The sequence below is a fragment of the Pelecanus crispus genome, chromosome 6 (assembly GCF_030463565.1).
Source record: "Pelecanus crispus isolate bPelCri1 chromosome 6, bPelCri1.pri, whole genome shotgun sequence".
Lineage (NCBI taxonomy): Eukaryota > Metazoa > Chordata > Aves > Pelecaniformes > Pelecanidae > Pelecanus > Pelecanus crispus.
Window position 1 is genome coordinate 67,754,749 of NC_134648.1, and position 20,398 is coordinate 67,775,146.

A 20,398-nucleotide genomic window follows, 5' to 3' on the forward strand; every position below is an offset into this window, starting at 1 on the left:
CTATCACTCACAATAATGTATCACAATAATTTGAAAATCTTTAAAATAATTTATAAAATTGTTAATTTACAGCAAAGAGATTGAAAAAAATTGACTAGAAATCTAGCTGCTAAATGTATTTTAGGTGGGAATTTCAAAATACTCCTGGAAATAAAAGATGAGTAGATCAACTCCTCCAAATTAATCTTGAATGAATGGGAATTTTTGAAGTTTTTCTTATAGCCAAGTTTCATCTTCATTGTCAATCAGAAATTACCATAAAATGTTAATTTACTTGAGATGACTTAACACTACTGTTGATTTTTAAAATTTTATTTATTGTAATTTTAAAGAGAGACTACATTCCTTTAGGAAATGACACATTCTATATTAGTACATATGGCAATTCTGGAGAATATACATTAGAATATACCTTTCCTGCAGAGAGATATAGAAATAACTGATGCCGTACAGATAAGCAAGAAACAATGATACTGCAGTGGTGGTTAGGAAATTTGTGAGAGAACATTGGGAGATAGATGTGATTAAGTGAATAAAGTGAGTGAATAATTTTCTAAACAGTGAAATTCTCTTTTTAAAATGTATCTAGTCCATGTTTTAGGAGAATTTTTTTTTTTTTTAACGCTAATCATATTTTTGGCAGGGGTCCTATGAACAGCACAGTTGTTCTGGAGAAAATTAAGGCATGCATAGAGTCCTTACGAAAAGAAAGAGATGTCTTAAACCAGTTGAAAACTCAGCAAGAAAGTTTATCTCAGCATTTAACATGCATGGATAAAGTGTTAACTGAAAGCCAAATGAGGCAACTGGAGCAATGGTGGCAACACATGGAACAAACAGTGCAAAAGAAGCATGATCAAGTTGTGGCAGAAATTGATGAATTTAACATGCTTATGAGTAAAGCACAGGATATTCAGAGACTGATACAAGAACGGTATTTAAAAGCAGAGCTATATTCCTCATCTGAAGGAAAAGCCAAATACCCTATACTTTGGACCACAGAGCTACAGGACATTAAACATGGTCTTTCTCTATTAAAAAGAAGGATTGAACTGCAGATGAAAAGAATTTGGAGTGATCAAGAGAAGGGAGCTTTGGAGAACTCTATACATGATTTGCAAAGCAATTTGGAAGCATTATCAGCGCAACAAACTCCTCGAGAGGATGTTCAGATCACTGGTCCTGCTCTCATGAAACATGAAATGATGAAGAGGCTAAGAGAAAATATTTCATGGGTCAAAGATTCACTGTCCTCTCTTGATCAGAAAGCAGCGCTTTTCCCCAGTGATGTTAAGTCGCAGATCAGAAGTTGTCAGCTTATGAGCACAGAAGTTCTCAACAGAGAGCCTGTGATTGTATCACTGGATTATGGGCTCCAGCGCATCGTTCCCCACTTGAAGCCAGAGGAGATCTCTGACATGACCTTCCTTTTACAAACATTGCAGAATTCATACAAGGCTCTTGTTTCAAAATCAGCTCAAACATTACAGCACCTAGAGCTCCAGCTGGAGCAGAGGCAAAGACTTATTGCAGAAGTTGAAAAAGTTCACTGTCAGCTTCGAAATGCTGAGATGCTTGCCAGGCCTGACATGAACCAAACCAGCACATGGTCAGAATTAATCAATCAACAGGATATTTTAAAGGAGATTTTAAAGGATGTACAGGAAATAGAAGGGCTTATCTCATCCCACTGTGAAGAGGGTCAGGTCACAGCTGGGGAACTGAGCCTGTCTGAACAACTATTTCTGATTGATCAATTAAGAAGTCTGAAGAATAGAGCAAGGAAGACACAGAGGCAAATTCAGAGTAAACTTCATGAAGTAGAAAAAAAGATAGCTGTCTACAGAGAGTTTGCTGAAGGAATAACTTCATTGCAGCAAGATCTTAATGATCTACAGTATGGTGAACTGAACCTGGAAGAAGATGAATTATTAGGTGCCAAGCAGGAAGTGAAGGATAAATGCAAAGCACTTAAAGAAAAAGTACTAGCTTTTCAGTCCAGTTTGTCACAAATAATGAAGTACAAAGAAATCTTTGAATGCGTAGGTCTAAAATGGGACTCACTGCAGCTGGATGAATTGCAAACTAAATTTTTTAATATTAAAAATAAAATTAAAGGGAAGATAATACGCTTTGATAATGTTGCTAGGGAATGCGGTAAGATTCAAGCATTGCTAAATGAAATCCAGACCTTGGCATCCACTGTAAGAAAAGAAGCTAACATCCTAAATGATGGCTCCAGCTCTTCTCCTGCTGAGAATCTTATATCTGCACAGATTCTGCTTCAGACAGTTCAACAAATCTTGTGCTTAACCCAGGAGATAGCAAATCAAATAAACAAAAATGAGGTCTTTGCAACACCATTCAAAGAATCTAAGGGGAAAGAAATAAAGAGCCTGGAGAAAGATGTTGAGGAATTGAATCAGTTTCTACAAAAGTTGGTCTCTGCTCTTCAGTGCGCAAACAAGGAAGATACCCAGAATGAAGTAGAACATATATTTCACATCACAAAGCATATTCAATTACAGCTCCAGCAGCCACTTCTGATAGACATGAAAATAATGCAGTATGAAAAGATGCGATGGAAAGCAATTCAGAATATGATGCAAGCAAAGTTTTCTGCAATCAGATGTATAATGGAAAAAGAGAGGGAAAACCAAGAAGAAAAATCTCTTGCTGCTGGTATGGAAACAAAATTGGAGACACTGCAAGATCATGAAATACAACTGAAGACGCATATTGCTGCCCGTGTTGTAAGTATATTTAATAAAAGTAAGGTATGGCCATATGTCTTTTCCCAATAATTAGATTACGTGTCTGTGACTGTAGTGTTTATATTTTTGTGACTTATATCCTCTTTTTATTCTAACAACTGGATTGGCCCATCATCATCTCTGCATTGGTGGATATGATGGGAATCATGATAAGAAGCTAAGGATACAAAGAAGTTAGTTGTATTCAATTTGATTATAATTAAGGAGTGGGGATTAGCACAAGGAAAGCAAGGTAAAGGGGAGGAAGGAAAAGGTTGTGTTGAAATACTGAGCTGAAGAGAGACTGGGTGCAGTTGTCCTGGGATTATTCTTGGGACTGATCTTATGTAACATTTTCAGTAGTGACAATGATAAACAAAACAGAAATTCCTTGTTTCTGCTATAAAGAAAAAGCTTACCAGTTGGGAATGATCAAGGAGAGTAAAGCATAGGTCAAACCAATGTGATCAGGCCTCAGGGAGAGTGAGCAAAGGAGAGGCAACTGGGATCCAAGGCTTTAACACAAGTATATAAGGCATTGCTGGAGGATCGACCTGATTCTTGATGCCTTTGTCAGGAAAAGTCTGCTCAAAATGGAACAGATGCTGTTAGAGGGATGAGGAATGTTGAGGGCAGTTAATAAAACTGAATTTGCTCAACTTCGTAAGCTGAGGGCAAGTGGGAAATCTAGCTGAGAAATATAATTAGGCTGGAGGTAGACTTAACAGATGGAAAAGAACTGCTTAAGCTAAAGGGCAGTGTTAATTCAAGGAGAATATGTTAGTGAATACATTTATGTTGGAACCAGAAGAGTGGTAACCTTCATAACAGAGAGGTTCTGGAACTGTGTTGTGGTCAAGAAGACCTGAGCCCTGACTGCCCAAGAGATCAATGGATACAAATGAGGAAATATAAGGTAGTAGCTAATAACAGGGGGAGGGACTCAGCGTCCCTGGTGGACTTATGGTCCTGCTGCCAGATTTCGTGGTTTGCTGTGCTTCATCTTCACTGCTTGGGTATTGTGTGGGAAGCACAATGCCAAAGTTTCTCCGTCCTATGGGAATCCAAGAGCTGGCAAAGTCCCACATCATTCTGTGTATAAATACATATGAGAAGAGGGTTTAGTGAGAAGCAGTTTGGCAAGTCATAGTGAAGATATCCCCTGGAGCAGAATAAAGCATCAATGTGTGGGCTTTCCTTGTCTGAACAGGACATACACTGCCATGTACGTAAGGGATCTTAGGTTCTTGCGTCCTGCCATCATTCTCTCTGGACTTTTCCAGTATTAGCAGTTCCCTCACAATGCCGTTTCCTGTGGTTGAGGGCAATCAATCCGTAGGTTACAGCACTGTTCTGTGACTACCTAGGTAGCAGAGTGCATTTGCCATGTGTCCTCCCTCACCTCCTCAGGCCAGTTCTGGGAGCATTGGTCTCAAAGAGCGGGTGTGAAATTCTGAGAAGACCATCTGGTGATCCAGAGGAGCACAGCAGTCTTTCTTGATTGTTCCTTTGTCTCTTTAACACTTTCAGAGTGCTCTGGAGGAGGCGTGTAAGACTGGTGAGCTTTATACCAAGGCTGTTCAGAGGGCTGCCGGGCTCCTCGAGGACTACGAAGCTCGAGTCAAGTCTGCCTCAGCAGAGCTTGGTAGCTCAGAGGTCTGTCAAACCCCACAATGGAAACAAGAAGAGTTCAACTCTGCAAAGGCTAACATAGAAAACCTGTACTCCAAGCTGAAAAACCTAGTGAAACCAGAAGACAAAATATGTCTGGAAAATACTTTAACAGAACTAGTCAATAAGAGTTTGGCATTAAGGGAGAAGGCTCAAAGAAAGGAAGCTGATGAACAGAGGTAGGTTTAAGAGATCTTCCTAGGTTGTGTTCCTTATTATGAGAAATTTGACTGATAATAAATGCAGTGTTCCAGGTAATTCAGGAGAAAGAACTGTAAGCATTTCTGGTGTTCCCAGATGTGATTGTAATGGAAGGAAAATTACCAGACAATAGGCATATTGCTAATAATTTACAATGCAATCACTTTTAGTATATTCCAAAAGGTATGTATGGGGCTCGACTGAGCGTCATATAGTGCCAGAACCAGAAGAAAGCACATTTCCACAGTCTCTAGTTCAGTGCTGGTACAAATTAGAATAGTTTTCAGGGGGGCCCTAATGCATGTCTTCCATAGGCTATTCTGATGGCTTGAGAAAGTAAAGACCAAACAAGACGCAGGCCATAGTTTCTTTCCTTCAAATACCGGTACAGAAGAGATCTGAAGGGCCTTCAGGTATATGTACAGAAAAAGTTTGGGAGATAAAGGTTTTTTAAATTGCTTGCTCATGATCCAGTGCTTCTGGTTCTATCCAGCATAACCTTAAAATCTGCTTTTATAATCAAAGAATTGGATGACTTTAAAGGCTTTGGTAGTAGAAAAGAGATGATAAGATACAGAAATAAGAAATTGGAATTGCATAGACCACACATCGTAGGGACAAATAGAATGTGTGTTACAAACTGGGAACTAATTTTTGGGAATGTCTGAGGAGGATGGAGACTTAGATCAGGACATAGAATTCTTTTGAGCAGCTCCATGGCTGATATATGATATACATACCTATAGTTCTTTACCTCTGGGGCATTTGTACCTGCATCTCTAAAGTGTCTCACATGTCGGACCTGAAGTGTATAACAAATGCTAATTGAACATAACTTGCAAAATAGTAAGGACTATTAGCTCAGAAGATGTTTTTTTTAATTATTCTAGTGGGCATTATAGTTGGAAAGAGGAGCAGCCGCAACAAATTTTAATTGGTCTATTAATTGTTTCCTACAGGTATTTTGAAAAATACAAAAGCTACACAAAAACCAAAGATAAGGTGTGTGATAATCTTAACAAACTGGAAAAGATGCTTAGACAGTCTTTGTCTCAAATACCAATGTCTTATAAAGAAGCTTTGGAGCACTTAGAAGAAAGCAAGGTAAGAGAGGCTCTGAAGAACTTGAAAAGCTCATGCAAAACTGTGATGTAGCAGCTATGCACACCATATGATATCATAGTAGAAAGAAGTGACATTCTTTATCCTGTATTTATGTAGATATAAAACCACAGAATAGATTTATATACCTATAAAAAGACGGGATTATAATAGGCCATGTAAAATGAGTACATCTTACTGCTGTAGAAATCAAACATTATCTGTGCTTAAGATAGTGCTGCATTTCTGTTCAGATCCCTCATTGCTTCTTTGCAGGACCAGGACCGATCAGATTTCTAACATTGCTGTTGTTTTGCCTCAGAAGTTGAAATTGGAGAATTTCCAGTTTCCCCACCCAGCACTCTCTTGCTGCCTCCCCACCAGACCTCTGCAATAATGAACCTCTTTGCTGTCTTCTCTTTTAGTACTCATCATATTACAGCCTTGTCATTTTATATATCTGTAACTCCTGCTCATTTCTCTTCCTTTCCAAATAACCAGAAAGAAGTAAGAACAATCTAATTGCCTGGGCACACTGTTCTTCTGTTTGTTTTGTTTTATTTACCCCATCTTTCTCTACAGTCTTAGCCAACAGAATTCTCTCATTACAACTGTATTTAATGAGCTCAGTGGATTGATTGCCATTTTATTAGAGGATCCTAATCATGTCACTGAATGCTTCATTAACACTTTTGACTGTATTGTTTTATTTATTTACTTGTTTATTTTGCCTATAAGAATTTAGTCTCCAACATTGACTCGGCTGAAGGTGATCTTGTGAAGCTGAGGCAGGTCTCTGGAGAGCTGATGAGATTATGCAAGAGAAGTGACAGGTCACTGGGCAGGATTGTAACAGTGCTGTGGGAAAACTGGCTGGGTTTGCTTGAGGCGGCAAAAGGGCTGGAAATTAACTGTGAAGAACTAAAGCAGGAATGGAAATTCATCAATGAGGAGGTGAGTTGCTCAAAAAACTGTAAGTTTTGGGGAACGTGGTAGGGATGGGGCCCTCAGTAAAATGGCATGTAAAGGGCTGAGATCAGTGCAGAAAATCATTGCCCACCCCCTGATCAGCCAGTTATCCCCAGCCTTTCTTGAACCTGGAGTCAAAAATGGGGATATTTATATTACAAATTCTCTGAACCCAGAACAAGTCCGTGTGTGGTTATGTGCTTTGTTAGAGCAAACTCAAATGTTTTGGCACACTTCAAGGTTCAAGCTCTCTGGCTATGTAATTGCCAGTACTTAGTCATGTGTATGAATAAATGAATAATGTAACTTAAGGTGATGGAATAAGAAAGCACTTTATCTCATGCTTTGACATGCTGTTTACTTAGTTGGAACGAGAAACAATAATTCTCGATAAGCTCCAGGAAGAACAGCCAGAAAGTCTTAAAGAGAAAGAAAAGGCCACCAGAGAGGAACTGGTAGAATTACTAGATTTTGTGAACTCATTTGAGGAAAACATCAACCAGCAACAGCTCCTGTTACTCTTACTTCTTCACCGAATAAGAAATATCCTGAATACATCTGAAAATACTGAGGCAGAAGCTGCCCTTCCTGCCTTATGTGAGATAAAGGCAATGCAGGATCGCTGTAAGAAGTAAGTGGTGTGAAATTTCTGTTGAAGATATGACACAGGACTACTTATAAGCACTGTGTTTTATTGGGTAGTAAAGAATATATCAAAGCTGTAACGCACTTAAAAAGATAGTGAATGCCCCACTGGGTCAGACCAATCCCTCTATCTAACCCATCTGCTGTCTCCAGCATGGGCACTGGGAGATAGTAGTTAGGGAGAAGACCTGAGCCTGGTTATATTGTGTGTGGGCTGCAATCTGTGTTCAAATGTAGAAGGAATCAGAAGGGATGATGGTCGATTTTGGAGGCTCCAAGCTCTTGTGAACTTGAATGACAGGTGTGGGTCTTCCACTCTTATAAAAATCAGACCTTGTGCTTTTAGAAACAATGCAACTTTTGCTTTACTAAGTGAGTGCCACTGTTTAAAATTTGCCTCAAATATTTTTTGCGAATCTGTGATTGTACTCGCCCTTCTCCATGTCTGCTTTTTGACGTGGAAAGCTTTGTGAACATCTTCTGCTCTACCAATGTTTTCAGACTCTGAGAACCTGAGCTCTGTTTGCTGTTTAAATATGCATCATAGAATCATAGCATCATAGAATACTTTGGGTTGGAAGGGACCTTGAGAGATCATGCTAGATATGCATGCTATCTGATTTGGTCTACCAAACGTACTTTGTTTAGCAATATCTTAAGACTCATTTTTGAAGAAACTGAGGCAATAAAGGACAGAAACTCAGAGATTTAGTTACAGAAAATAATACTAAAATATAGATAAATGTTGTTCTGGATATATATTTTAAAAATATCTGTATTAAACATACTCTTTGATTACTCCTACTTAGTATAGAGTCTGACACTTAATGTATTCTTGCTGGAAATATTTCATAGGCTGTATGAAAAGACGCAAGATCATAAGGATTCTGTACAAGCTGAGATTCGAGAGAGGAACAAGATCACTGAAGAAATAAGTGCTGTGACAAACGCATTACAGAATGCTGCATCTGTGTTATTACAAGATGCTACTGGAAAGGCAGGACAACTGGAGGTTGGTAACGGCTCTATTATTGTGTGGGGACATTTGAAAAATGTTGTCTTTTATGCTGAGGCTTGAACTTGCTCCAGTAGAATTAGTGGCAAAGTACATGCATATGTATATGAAAATTGACTTAAAGAGAATGAATCTGGCTCAGCCGAATATGTTTGGCCCTGCCATGTCCTTGGTTTGCGTTCCTCTCCCTCTGCGTGGTCCAGTTAGCAGCCACAGAGGTCTTTCCAGATTGCAGAGAGATTCCCAGCCAGTTGCACACCTATAGGAAGGACTGCTTAATGTACATCCTGCGCCCCTTCCCTCTCTGCGTACCTAGCCAGGACAGCTTCAGATGCTCTGGATTTGATGTCCCACGTCAGGGTTAACCTGGTAAATGTTTTTTAGAAATCAAAATTGTGATCAAGACCACAGGCTCCACCAGCAGCAACCAGCAGTCTGCAGCAACCCAGTCTATACATTTCTATTATTTCAGTATATTTTTGTTATCCTCCTTTGAATTTTTGACTTTATGAAATGCTATTATTCCTGACACTTCCTGAATGTGGGTTTGTTTATTTATTATTAATTATATCTGTTTTCAATTTAGTCTTATGGTGTTTATATTACCACCTTAATTTTTAAATCTTGATCAAAAATTTATTTTTAATTATATTTAATTGAGTTATCTTTTAACCATAGAACTTTATAATTTATTGATTCTAGCCTACTGAGGTCTATTAGAAATTTGGGCTCTCTTTGCTGAGACTTGTATAAAAACTAGTTGGGGGTCCCCATCATGTATTTTCTTTAGAGGGTGGATGCTTGAAGCTGGCAAAGGGCTAGGAATAGTACAGAAGCCAAAGACCATGGTGGCAGATATGTGCATTTTCCTAGGGGTTTGCAGGAGAGGGAAGTGTTAACTACGTCTTAGGAAGTTCCGAAAACCCATGAGCCAGCATGACTGTGGTGAAACCTTGTGGATTTGTCTGAAAGGGCTGGTTTTCTATTCAAAATTATTTAGAATTAGAATTAAGAGTTGCGTCTGCTCTTTTACTCAGTTCTTTGTATCAAGGAGGAAATGTTACTACTGCAGGTGCTTGATGCCTGCTCTTTTTCCTCACATCCAAACTGTGCTACTCTGAGCAGCTAAAATGTGCCCAAAAGTGAGTTTAGACCTTGTTCCTGTTCGTGACAGCAATTGGCACAAGCAAATGTTAGAAGGAATCCCATCAAATGATTTCTTTGTAGCAGTATGTCACAGCAGGCCTGTTCTTTTTGAGAAGATTCAGCTGAAAGGATTGAAAAATTCCTTAATTTTACCTAATGCGAACACCAGTAAGCCAAAATCTGCAGGGCAATTTTATCCCTACTTCCAAAGAAAACCTAGTTTCTATAAAATCTATGGCACTATTTGGGGCTCCATTGCATTTATTGAATGGACATGCCTATTTCAGTTCCAGGTGACAAATCTAGGTTAGTCGGGTGGCGAAGTTTTAACTCACCAACATAGATGAATATTCAAATGGGAAGTGATATCATCTAGTCCTCTAGGGAAAAAATTGGGACAGTTTTGACAGGCATCTGCTTTCTAGCTAAATAATCTGTGAAATGTGAACATGCATTTATATACAGAAACCAGTTTGCAGAGACATGCTTTGTTTTGGAGACGAATGTTGTAACTGATTCTTTCACATTCAGGTCAGGGAATCTATAAACTCCCGTAAATGTTGGCACAGTCTTAATTGCTCCATTTGACAACAACAGCCTTCTCTACGGTAGAATGAGGCACGCAGCTGTTTCATGGATTGAGTTTTTTAATATCAGACCCAGTTGTCATGGGATGACAGGAAATAAATCAATCTCAGACTCTTAGCTATTTCTTCCATGCATTGTATTTGTGTGAGGGAAAAGATTCCCAAGTGATGACTAGGAGTTAATGGATTACCGTTACACCTGATTGAAAAAGAAAAGGATGTTAATTTTAATGTCTTTCATTGCCTGGTAGGAGCTTTAGATCATTTTCCCCAATAACTTGAGTTAACATTTGAGTTTCTCAAACAGCTGAGCATTGGGAAAAGGAACCATGAAGCAAACAAACACAACTTTCCAACTTGAAATTCTAGAAAACCTTCAAAACAAATGAGTTTCTTCATTCTTTCTGCAAGAGGACTTAGATCGGATTTTATTTCTAGGCCACAGGCTGTAGACAGTTGTTCAAGTTTCTTTTATCTCATAAACCCTACATTCTTCATGCAGAACTGGAAACTACTGTTTTGAAAGGAGCCTGCTGTGCTTCTCTGCATAATTGCGTGAAAGCAGACACTTCAGCTTGAAACCTGTTACTTTTTGTGGCCTTTGTGGTGTTTATAAGAATGAAGGAATGAACGTTGGCTATTACACGTCTTTCAAAGAGAAAATGCACTTTTGGCAAAAGAGAGAGCACAAAGGTTAACGTTTAATCATAGGAACACTTCAAATGATTACATTGCTATACCTGTCAATAAACATCAGTGCGTCAGTGGCCTGACATGGAGTAGCATCACATGTAATTCTTACAGATTGAAAAGCATCATTTGATTAAATGAGTGAGTATTTCTCAAAGTTAATCTGCTTGCAGAGGTAGTCAGATTAGGTTTGATATCACAAAAACAAATTTTCCAAATCATAATCATGGTAGGAAATATAAAACACAGTACGTATGTATGTATATATACACATATGTACGTATATACACATGCACTCCGTAAAAGCTGGGTAAAACTGCTGAAGTTATTCTTAATTTTGTAGGAGGTTCAGAGTGTGATTGGTAAAGAAAGTCAAACTCTAAAGGATATCATGGAGAAACTCCGGATCAAGTATTCTGAAATGTATACAATAGTTCCTGCAGAGATTGAAATGCAGTTGGAAGACTGCAAGAAAGTATTGCAAGATCTAGAAGACAAGGTAATTGTTGATGTAATTTTCGTATTTACCTTTTTGTAATGTATAAATAAGTACAGCAATATTTGATGAATGTTGTAACTATAAATTTCAACTTGAAACATCGATTGTTTTCATTTGCATTTTCCTCTCTGTGAAAATATATGCACGAGGAAACATTCCTCATGCTGTCTCCTTTTAGAACAACCTTACAGTAAGCAGTGTGAATATAATATTTTTCTTTTCCATTAAAAGAGGACTGGCAGAACCACTAGCAATAAAGTGTTGGATATCATATGGATCCTGTCTTCTATCCAGTCTGATTCTTAAATTGAACTAGTAGTCAAAGTTGATTAGGAAGTTTGTATAGCTCAACTGAGAAGATATTTTCAAAACTGAGTTAAAACAGGACTTTGAAAACAGATTTTTTTAATATAATTTGCACTCATGGTAGGATATCACAGCATGGTTCTTTATACCACCCCTTGGGACATAGTTGCATTCCTGTAAAAGCAGGCAAGGAATTTAAATAACTAAATAACATTGCCTTGGCTTTTTGCAATGTTTTCTATCTACAGGGGTTATAAACAGTTAACTGAAAGCAAAATTAAAGGAAAATGGAGTAATACTGTAAGTTTGGGGTCAAATTTTAGCCTGGTATAATTATTATCATTATTATTTATTCATTTCTGTTACTTTTAAAAAGAAAAAATCTTTCAGTTCTCTTATTTCAGAAATAATAATGTTTAATGCTAATTTTAAAGGCTAAATCTCAGTTAATTTGATACAACTTGAAAGTTCAATAAAACAATTTTGAAATCCAGTTACTTGTTAGTGTCTGTCAGATGATTCATTTTCTGTTGCATTAAATATTTAGAGACCTGTTCATTACAGCTTGTTGGCTTTAATTTGGTTAACTTGTAGTTTCTGTTTCAAAATGGAACCAGTCTTTTTAGAACCAACAACTGGGTAGGAGAGAGAAGGAGAAGGGAAGTAAAACAGTATTATGCTTTGGGTTTTTTTTTTGTTGCTTACTGTTTCATTTACTGAGATAAAAGATTATCCCATCGGACACATTACATGTTAGAGTGAAGGAACTGGTCCTGGACACTAGATAATATTTGCTTTTCACATTTAGGTAGTGGAATACATAAACTATCTTGGAATTTTTTAAAATGCAAATCCTAGTGGAACTGGAGTTCAGTTTAGTTACATACTAGGAGATACCAGCATGTGTTAAATTGAATTCACTTGTCATATTTTAATGGCATTCTGATTTCTTCTAAATCTACTAACCTAAAAATGAAAAAAAATTGTAATTTTGATGCCATGCATTTTATGTGAAAAATATAATAAATTTGTCCCAGTAAGAAGTCTTGAAATTAAAATCCTGCCCTACCGATGACCAGAGCGTTGACAGATGCAGCGTTTTTTCTGAGGCAAGATAGGAAGTCAGTGCTTGGTCTGCTTTCTCCTTTCCAACTGTGTCGCATCACTCATACATGTTTCTCTTCTATTTTGGAAACTATCACTACAAACATCAATAATTTTTCATTTTGGTATACTCCAGGATAGGAATAATGGTCAAATGTTTAGTGATTACAGTCTGAGTTCCTTTTTCCCAGGAGTCTTAGACACTAAGTACAGACTGGACTTCATAGCTTTTTTGTATAAGCATGAGTATTTGAGAGGAGCACTGTAGTTCTTTTTACTATATATTTGTTTCAATTAGTGCAATTTTATCAATGCAGTACCTTCCTATGGGTATTATTATATTGGTCTGCCACTACATGTTGGAATCTGTAAATAATAAATAATGTTAATAAAATTCAGAAATAAAAACGCATAAATAATTTATTAACTAAGTAATGATCTTAATTCCTCTTCCCACAAAAATGATAAAGTATTTCAGTAGGAATTGTCAGTATTTCAAAGGAGCCTCAAACCAGAATAGCTACTAAACTAGAAGTCTTTTGCATCAATGCAGCATAAAGCTGTTTAATGTGCATATGGCCCATAAAGCCTAGGGCTGCAGCACACACAGGGTTTACCATGATTTAAGTTTCCTGGTGCTTGGCTGACCCTAACAGCTAGCAGGGTCTAGTAAGAAAAGATGTCACTTTGGGCTAAGAACAAGGACTTTCTCACTCCCTGCACTTCATCTAGTCCATAGTAACCTGGTACCTTACTGTGTCACTCAGTTTTCTGCTGAGGCAATAATTATTCAACTTCAGCTTACTGGAGAGTTTTTCTCTTTACATAGAAAATCAGGCCCTCCAGTGTAATGATTTTTCATTTCTGTGGAGTTCTGCAGAGTAAAATTAAGTTCCATATACTTTAATGGGCTCAGAGCCTTTTATTTTAGTAATCAATCTCTAAATTTATATTCAGAAATTCACTATTTATTGATGCACTTTTGTATTCCCTTATTTGTTACATGGAAGTAATAGCTGTTAGCTGAGACATAAAGGTGTCATTCTAGGTTTCTTATAGCACAAATCTAAATGTGACCCATTCCACAATGCAGCATGATTAGTCTCCATGACAGATTAGAACAGGGGCAGCTGAAGTGAAGCACCCGGGGAGTTGCAGTGTCTTATTGTTTGTTTCTTCAAGGATTGCCTTTCATGACCAGTCATTTTTAAGTGAGAGAAAATTATTGAACAACATGTAAACATTGAACGTGCTGATGTTAACACTTCTCCCTGCAAATGTAATTCCATTCCTGTGTTTTTAAGTGACTCGTCAAGAGAAACATAAAAAGAATTGGAATATTTTTGGTGAGGTGCATAGAAACAAGCAGATCTTTGTAATCTCCCCTATCGTTTTCTCTTTACTCTGACAGGTTAGCTTTGAAATCTTGCAGAGCTCTCCTCAGTATGTGCTGAAAAGAAAAGCAGAAACTATTAACAATGGCCTTCAAGCTATTGAAAAGATGTTACAACAGAAGAGTGAAAATATTGCAAAAGCCAAAGAAGTTCAGAAGGTAATCTTGCAAAAAAATTTTGTGGGTGCTAAAAGATTTTTGGTTGTTTCTACAGAGCGTGGTTTAGCAGGAGCCTAAAGTGGCCCTCCATTAATTTTATGTCTGTAAAAGGAGAAGTACAAGCAAGCATTTAACTGGTGAATATTTACCAATTCTTTCTCAGAGGAAAATACATGTTTTTTTCAACTGTGAATCACACTGCTAGATGCAGAGTGTTCTGTTCCTGTCATATCAGTTCTGAAATCTTTGCAATTCCACATGCCCCACACGCAGAACAAATAACTCTGCTGTTATCTTTGAGCCTGACCTTATGTTTCATTTTCCCTCTCCCCACATGCAGCAAATCTGGGATATGCTGGACCTTTGGCATTACAAACTCAATGAACTGGATGCAGAATTGCATGATATAGTAGAGCAGGATTCCTGCCATGCACAGGAGTTGATGGATATCTTAGTGAGCCCCCTTCAGCAGTACCAACAGGTCTCGCAACTTGCCGAGCGCAGAACTGCCATTTTAAACAAGGTAGGTGAAATGTAAAAGATTTAAAAAGATCTCATCTTACAAAAAAACAAAATAAAGGCTTTGCATAAAACATCATCAAAGGTTGTCAAGTGAGTAAAGAGTCAAAAGCCTGCTGTAGGTGCATTGGCTTATTGTAGCTAAGAGTTTCATAGAATCATAGAGTCGTTTGTTGGAAAAGACCTTTAAGATTGTCCAGTCCAACCATTAACCTAACACTGCCAAGTCCACCACTAAACCAGTTAAGGGTAGAGTAGTAATTTCATGTTTCCTGGCTTAGTGGCTAGATCATTTTTTAATGAAAGTAAAAACTAGGAATCACTAAGGTTGGAAAGGATCTCTAAGATCATCAGTCCAACAGTCTGGAGTGGCAAACATCACATCCAGCTGCTACCCCAAAGGACCAGCTGTGCACCATGTTGACCGGGGTTAGCATGGGGAATTCATGTCCCTGGATGAGTGATGAGGTGGTTCTCTATGACTCTGCTAATGGGCTATCTATTAAAGTAACATTGCCATATAAATTGCAACAACGTCCCCATGAAATGTAAGCACGTAAGCACCAAAATTACCTTTGATTAGAGGAAATAGCCTGAAATCATGAAACTGCTTCAGAAAAATTATGATCTTTATTTCACCATACTAATTTAACTGACCTTGATGAAAATGCATCCCATTTTCTTTTGATCTTGTCCATAGATGTGTTTATCCTACACAGTGAATAGAAATGCATTTGTGCCTTTTTGTAAAATCCTGTCATTTCCTAGGCTGCCAACAAGATGGAAGAATATGATGAACTCCTGAAAAATGTGAAAGTTTGGATAGAAAACACCAACTGCTTGCTAAGAGCAGATGTTCAAAATGACTCTGCAAAAAGCTTACACAAACATACTGATGACCTTCAGGTAAGTGTTAATGCAGATATACGGTCTTGTTAGAACTGGTGGCTCTGTACAGACACAATTTTGCATTCTTAAGTCTTACTGACATAAATAATTTACCGTTTTCAATAAATCCTTTAAGTGAAAAATAGTTATAGCTGACACTCATGAAATATAGATGGATACTTTTCAGTGTTGGACATATCTGTCTTGTGAAAGTGCTGAACACCTATCTTCTAAAAATATGTGACTGTCTTCTGTTAGCCTACTGTGTGGCTATGATCAGCTTTTACTGCCTTAGTATGTATGGTTCTTTCTGTATTGTGTGTATATGATCCAAAAAGGATAAAGTGGTATTTTGATGTCTGTGTGTAGATGGAAACTTTGGAGTGAATTGTGATTTGGAAGGCAGTTCTCACTGTATCTTGAAGGTAATTCTGATTGGTAATTTCAAGAATCAAATGTTTGTAATATTACAGGGAACATCAGGGCCAGACAAGTGCCAAGAGGATTTCTGGCAATTTTGTATTTGAAATTCGCATTTTCTATATGTCCCCTCTTTGTCTTAGACCAAGAGAGAAAGTTGAAGAATATTCCCATCATGCACAACTGGCCACATATTTTCTGGAGCTTTCTGTTACATCTGCTGTCTGCAGGCTGGTGTGCAGAAAACCCTTTTCAGGTGTCCAGCTGACATGTTGTGTTCATGTACTTGGGGTCAGCCTGACCATGGCACAGGAGCTGGAGAGGAATCTTCTCCAGGATCTCATACTTTTCTTTTTTTGGGGTGGGATCTCTCTCTGAGTTTGAAGTCTTCCTCTTCATGCCTTTTGTCATGCTCATGTAGACTTATTTTAACTAATTGTTTCCCTTAAAATCATGGCATCAGTCCCTCAGTTTTCTGCCTGCAGGATGCAGTAGTTCAGTTCCCTTAGGAGTGAAGTGTTTTAGTCTGAACTAAGCTTTTGGGAATATGTGCAATGGTCAAAGACGTACAGGAAATTAAAACTGATTCATTCTGGTCCTAACCTCTGTGAAACTTTCTTGTTCATTATTGATGGATCAAACTAAGCTCTTACTTTGTCTCCAGATGGCTTTGGAAGACTCAGAGCAAAAGCAAAATCTTCTACACAGTGTTTACTTGGAGCTGGAGGAGTTAACACCAGTCTTTGAAACAGACAGTGTAATGCAACAGCTAAATGAAATAGGTGATCAAGTAGCAACTTTACAGCATGAGATAGCAGAGATTCTTCCACAGATCCAGCATGTGGCTGATGTAAGTCTGGGTGATCTGTAAGTGCCTCTTATCAGAGCTTCATTGTATGTTGTGAAATACAGCTTATATTGCCTGCATAGAAAAAAGGTATGCTGGTTTTAGTAGGTGTGCCAAGTGAGGAAATTGTTTGGCAACAGACCATCAGAAGGTGTTTGGTGTCTAATTAAAGCTATAAAGTTCAGGAGTATTGATGAAACTCCTTGTTCAGGAGGAGAAATGCAGGGCTTGTTGACTGCCAAATTAAAAGGGCTTATCTTGCTGGAGGGTAGGGCTCCTATTCAGAGGCAAATGGACAGGCTGGAGAAATGGGCTGACAGAAACCTCATGAAGTTCAACAGAGGCAAATGCAAAGTCCTGCACCCAGAAGGGAACATGTCCAAATACCAATATAGGCTGGGGGCAACCAGCTGGAAAGCAGCTTTGCCAAATGGGCGGGTGATCTTAGTGGACAACAAGCTGATCATGACACAGCAGCATGGGCTTGCAACAAGAAGGCCAACAGCATCCTGGGCTGCCTGAGCAAGAATGTAGCCAGGAGGTCCATGGGAGCAATCTTTCTTTTTTGGCACCTGTGAGATCATATGTGGGTGCTGTGCTCAGTTTTAGGTTTCCCAATACAACAAAGACATAAATGTACCTGGAGCGAGTCCAGGAAGGCCACCAAGGTGGCCGGGGGGCTGTAGCACAGGATGTAGGAGGAAAGGCTGGGAAACCTGGGTCACTTCAGTCTGGAGAAGAGACAGCTCGGGCATGGGTGTGACTGCTGTCTACTGCTACATAGTGGGAGACTATAAACAAGACAGAGACAGACTCTTCATGGGGTGTGCAGAGAAAAGATCAGCAGTAACAGACCCAAATAACAAAGGAAATTCCGTCTACGTATTAGGAAGGATTTGTTTTGCAGTGAGATTGGTCAAACACTAGAAGGGTCCAAAGCAGGGGTAAAATCCCCATCACAGGAGATACCCAAATCTCACCAGGATTAGGCCCCAAATGACCTGCTCTGATGGGCACTGGAGACCTGCCAAGGTCCCTTCCAACCTAAATTATTCTGTGACTGTCTCCATGAGAGTTCACAAGCAGCTGTATTGTATGTGGATCTGTTTTCCATCTGATGTAAGACTCTTCATATAGGAAGCTGCAACAGTGTAATTAGACCAGTTTCCTATGCTGATAACTGTGACCACTGGAAGAGTGTCTTGCCACTACTGGTAATTTATAATGTGACTTTTCCAGGATATTTCAATTCTGTTCAGCGTTTAAAACAGACCAGGTGATCTTAGATACTTAATTCCTCCATAAGTTATGATGATACATAATTTATAGTAACTAACCTTTTGACTGGTAGCATCCATTGACATATCCTGCTTACGCTGCAGTTGTTTTTCAGTATTTCTTTTTAAATTTAAGTGAAAGGCAGAAATGTAAGCTGTCTTTGGTATTCGTACTACCTACAAATTCTCTTGTTCCCAAAATCTAGGAATTGGATGCCATTGAATCTCATGTGAAAGTGTTTGAGAAGGAAATTGCCAAAATGAAGACGATCCTGTCATCAGAAGATCTGTTAGAATTTTCTCCTAAAGACCAACTTAAACATGGACAGGTCCGTGAAAACTGCTATATAGGCTTTTTCCCCTATATATTTATGCATAAGTTAGCATAAATATGCTTTGACAAGCATAAGGCTGTTTTGTGACTGCAAACTACCATGACCAAGTTTTTAGTATATGACTTTGAAATGTTAGTATCACACAAATCCTAATTCTTGGGTCAAAGATTGAAAATATTGTTTCAGTCATGATTTCAGCTACATGTTTCTACAGTAGCAAGTAGTGCAATCCAAGAGGAGCACATTGGTAGGGAAAAACCATTGGTGCAGAGGATGTGATACCTGTATTGTATGTATCCTGGACGCTTACTTCGGACTGATTCTGTAGAATGGGCATCCATTAGTGGCTGTGTCTTCAGAGGCTCTTCTGGAGAGTATCTTCTGCTTTAGTTTCATTTGAAAGGAATCCAGTTTGCATGCTCCAATACAACTGCGCAATGTAAACCTCAGTGTAAAAAAGTGTGACTGTTGGGAGATCCCTTCAAGAAGCACAGTCACGGTTTGAATGAAAACATTTGAAATAAAAGCACTATTGAGAACATACCCATAGAGGACTCGAGTATGTAACTTAAGCGCACGTTGTCAGACATACCTGCCGTATTTGAGTGCCTCCATTTTTGGAAAGTTTATGGCCTGACTTTCAGAGACACTTGCTGCGCATCGCTCTACTTAGCATCAAACAGTAAGTAATCTGAAAGTCTGAAAATCAGGCCCTATTTTTCCAAAAATGGAGGCAAAATTTAGCCCGTTTCTGGAAAAGCAGGCTGGAGTGATTTACCATAAAACCATTTCGTCATGCAGACTTCACTGCAAAGATGCCTTGTCCAGATGGTTTTCCTTTCTCTGCTTGAGTGAAGTAAAGCAAAACATTATGGTATCTTATCTTCTATACCACATGCAGTCCTCATAGTTAGCTGACTGAAATGCAAAAAGCATGGGTTCAGTTTCAGGGGAGAGATAAAAATGCCATCATACCTCTGATAGCTTTGTTATCCAGAGAAAAATTCTGTAACGGCTACATTACATGGAAAAACTAAAGTAATATTTCTTCTGGAAAATAACGTTCACCTACTTTTTTATTTTAAATTGAAACCTAGATAGTATGCTAATAACAAAAAATTCCTGATACAGGCTGTTTATGCATGAGAGAATAAGCATCTCTATTTCAGTTGGGGCCTTTTAAAATGAAGTCTTCTTGAGAGGGAATTTAACAAAAATATTAGTAATTAAAAGGCCCAGAGGTGGTTTGTATTTACATTTTTTTTCTTCTGAAGTTCTCACCTGAATGAGGTCTCAGGTTTTCATATTTTTTCAGGAGAACTGAGAATTTGTGAGTTGGTATTGCTATTCTGTCTTTCCTAAATTGATCACTGAGTCTTCTATAAAACATGTATTATGGTATAAAACTGCACATTTCTGTTCATCCAAAACTGATAAAGGTGATTGTATGCTGTGCATCCACTTGGGGTGTTGTGATAGGAAATGCTGTCTTTGATGGGAAAGCCATCTTCAGAGGTTTCTCCTGGCTTCCATCCCTGTTCATCATTGATAAGACTGTTTTATAGGACCATCATAAAATGGCTAGCTTTAATATAGGACATTTCATGGCTGGTTTGCAGCACAAAAAAGAAAAACCAGAGTTGGCTAGCATGACATAAAGGAGTTTGCACCAGTTTTATCACTGTCTTCACTGCCAAAGATGCACTACTTTGAAATGACACACTTAGTAACTAGTCTGAATGTGATCCTTTTTTGTCACTGTGTGAACTTTACGTATGTATATGCAGAAAAAGCAGAATTGTAAATGTAAGCTGTATCTTCCTCTTGTTTTAGACACCCTCACCATGGATTTTCACTTATTTGTTCCAAGATT

The 20,398-nt window shown here is 38.3% G+C and overlaps 1 protein-coding gene across 1 annotated transcript in view; it reads left to right on the forward strand.

Annotated features, from left to right (window-relative positions):
• SYNE2 (spectrin repeat containing nuclear envelope protein 2) overlaps positions 1-20,398 on the forward strand; it is a 186,120-nt gene that overhangs the window by 65,082 nt on the left and 100,640 nt on the right. The window contains exons 49-60 of the mRNA XM_075712036.1: positions 644-2,753; positions 4,284-4,603; positions 5,585-5,729; positions 6,465-6,680; positions 7,061-7,326; positions 8,196-8,352; positions 11,122-11,277; positions 14,099-14,239; positions 14,580-14,762; positions 15,527-15,664; positions 16,731-16,916; positions 18,397-18,519. Coding sequence (XP_075568151.1) covers positions 644-2,753; positions 4,284-4,603; positions 5,585-5,729; positions 6,465-6,680; positions 7,061-7,326; positions 8,196-8,352; positions 11,122-11,277; positions 14,099-14,239; positions 14,580-14,762; positions 15,527-15,664; positions 16,731-16,916; positions 18,397-18,519 — 4,141 coding nt within the window. The remainder of the gene's footprint in view (positions 1-643; positions 2,754-4,283; positions 4,604-5,584; positions 5,730-6,464; positions 6,681-7,060; positions 7,327-8,195; positions 8,353-11,121; positions 11,278-14,098; positions 14,240-14,579; positions 14,763-15,526; positions 15,665-16,730; positions 16,917-18,396; positions 18,520-20,398) is intronic.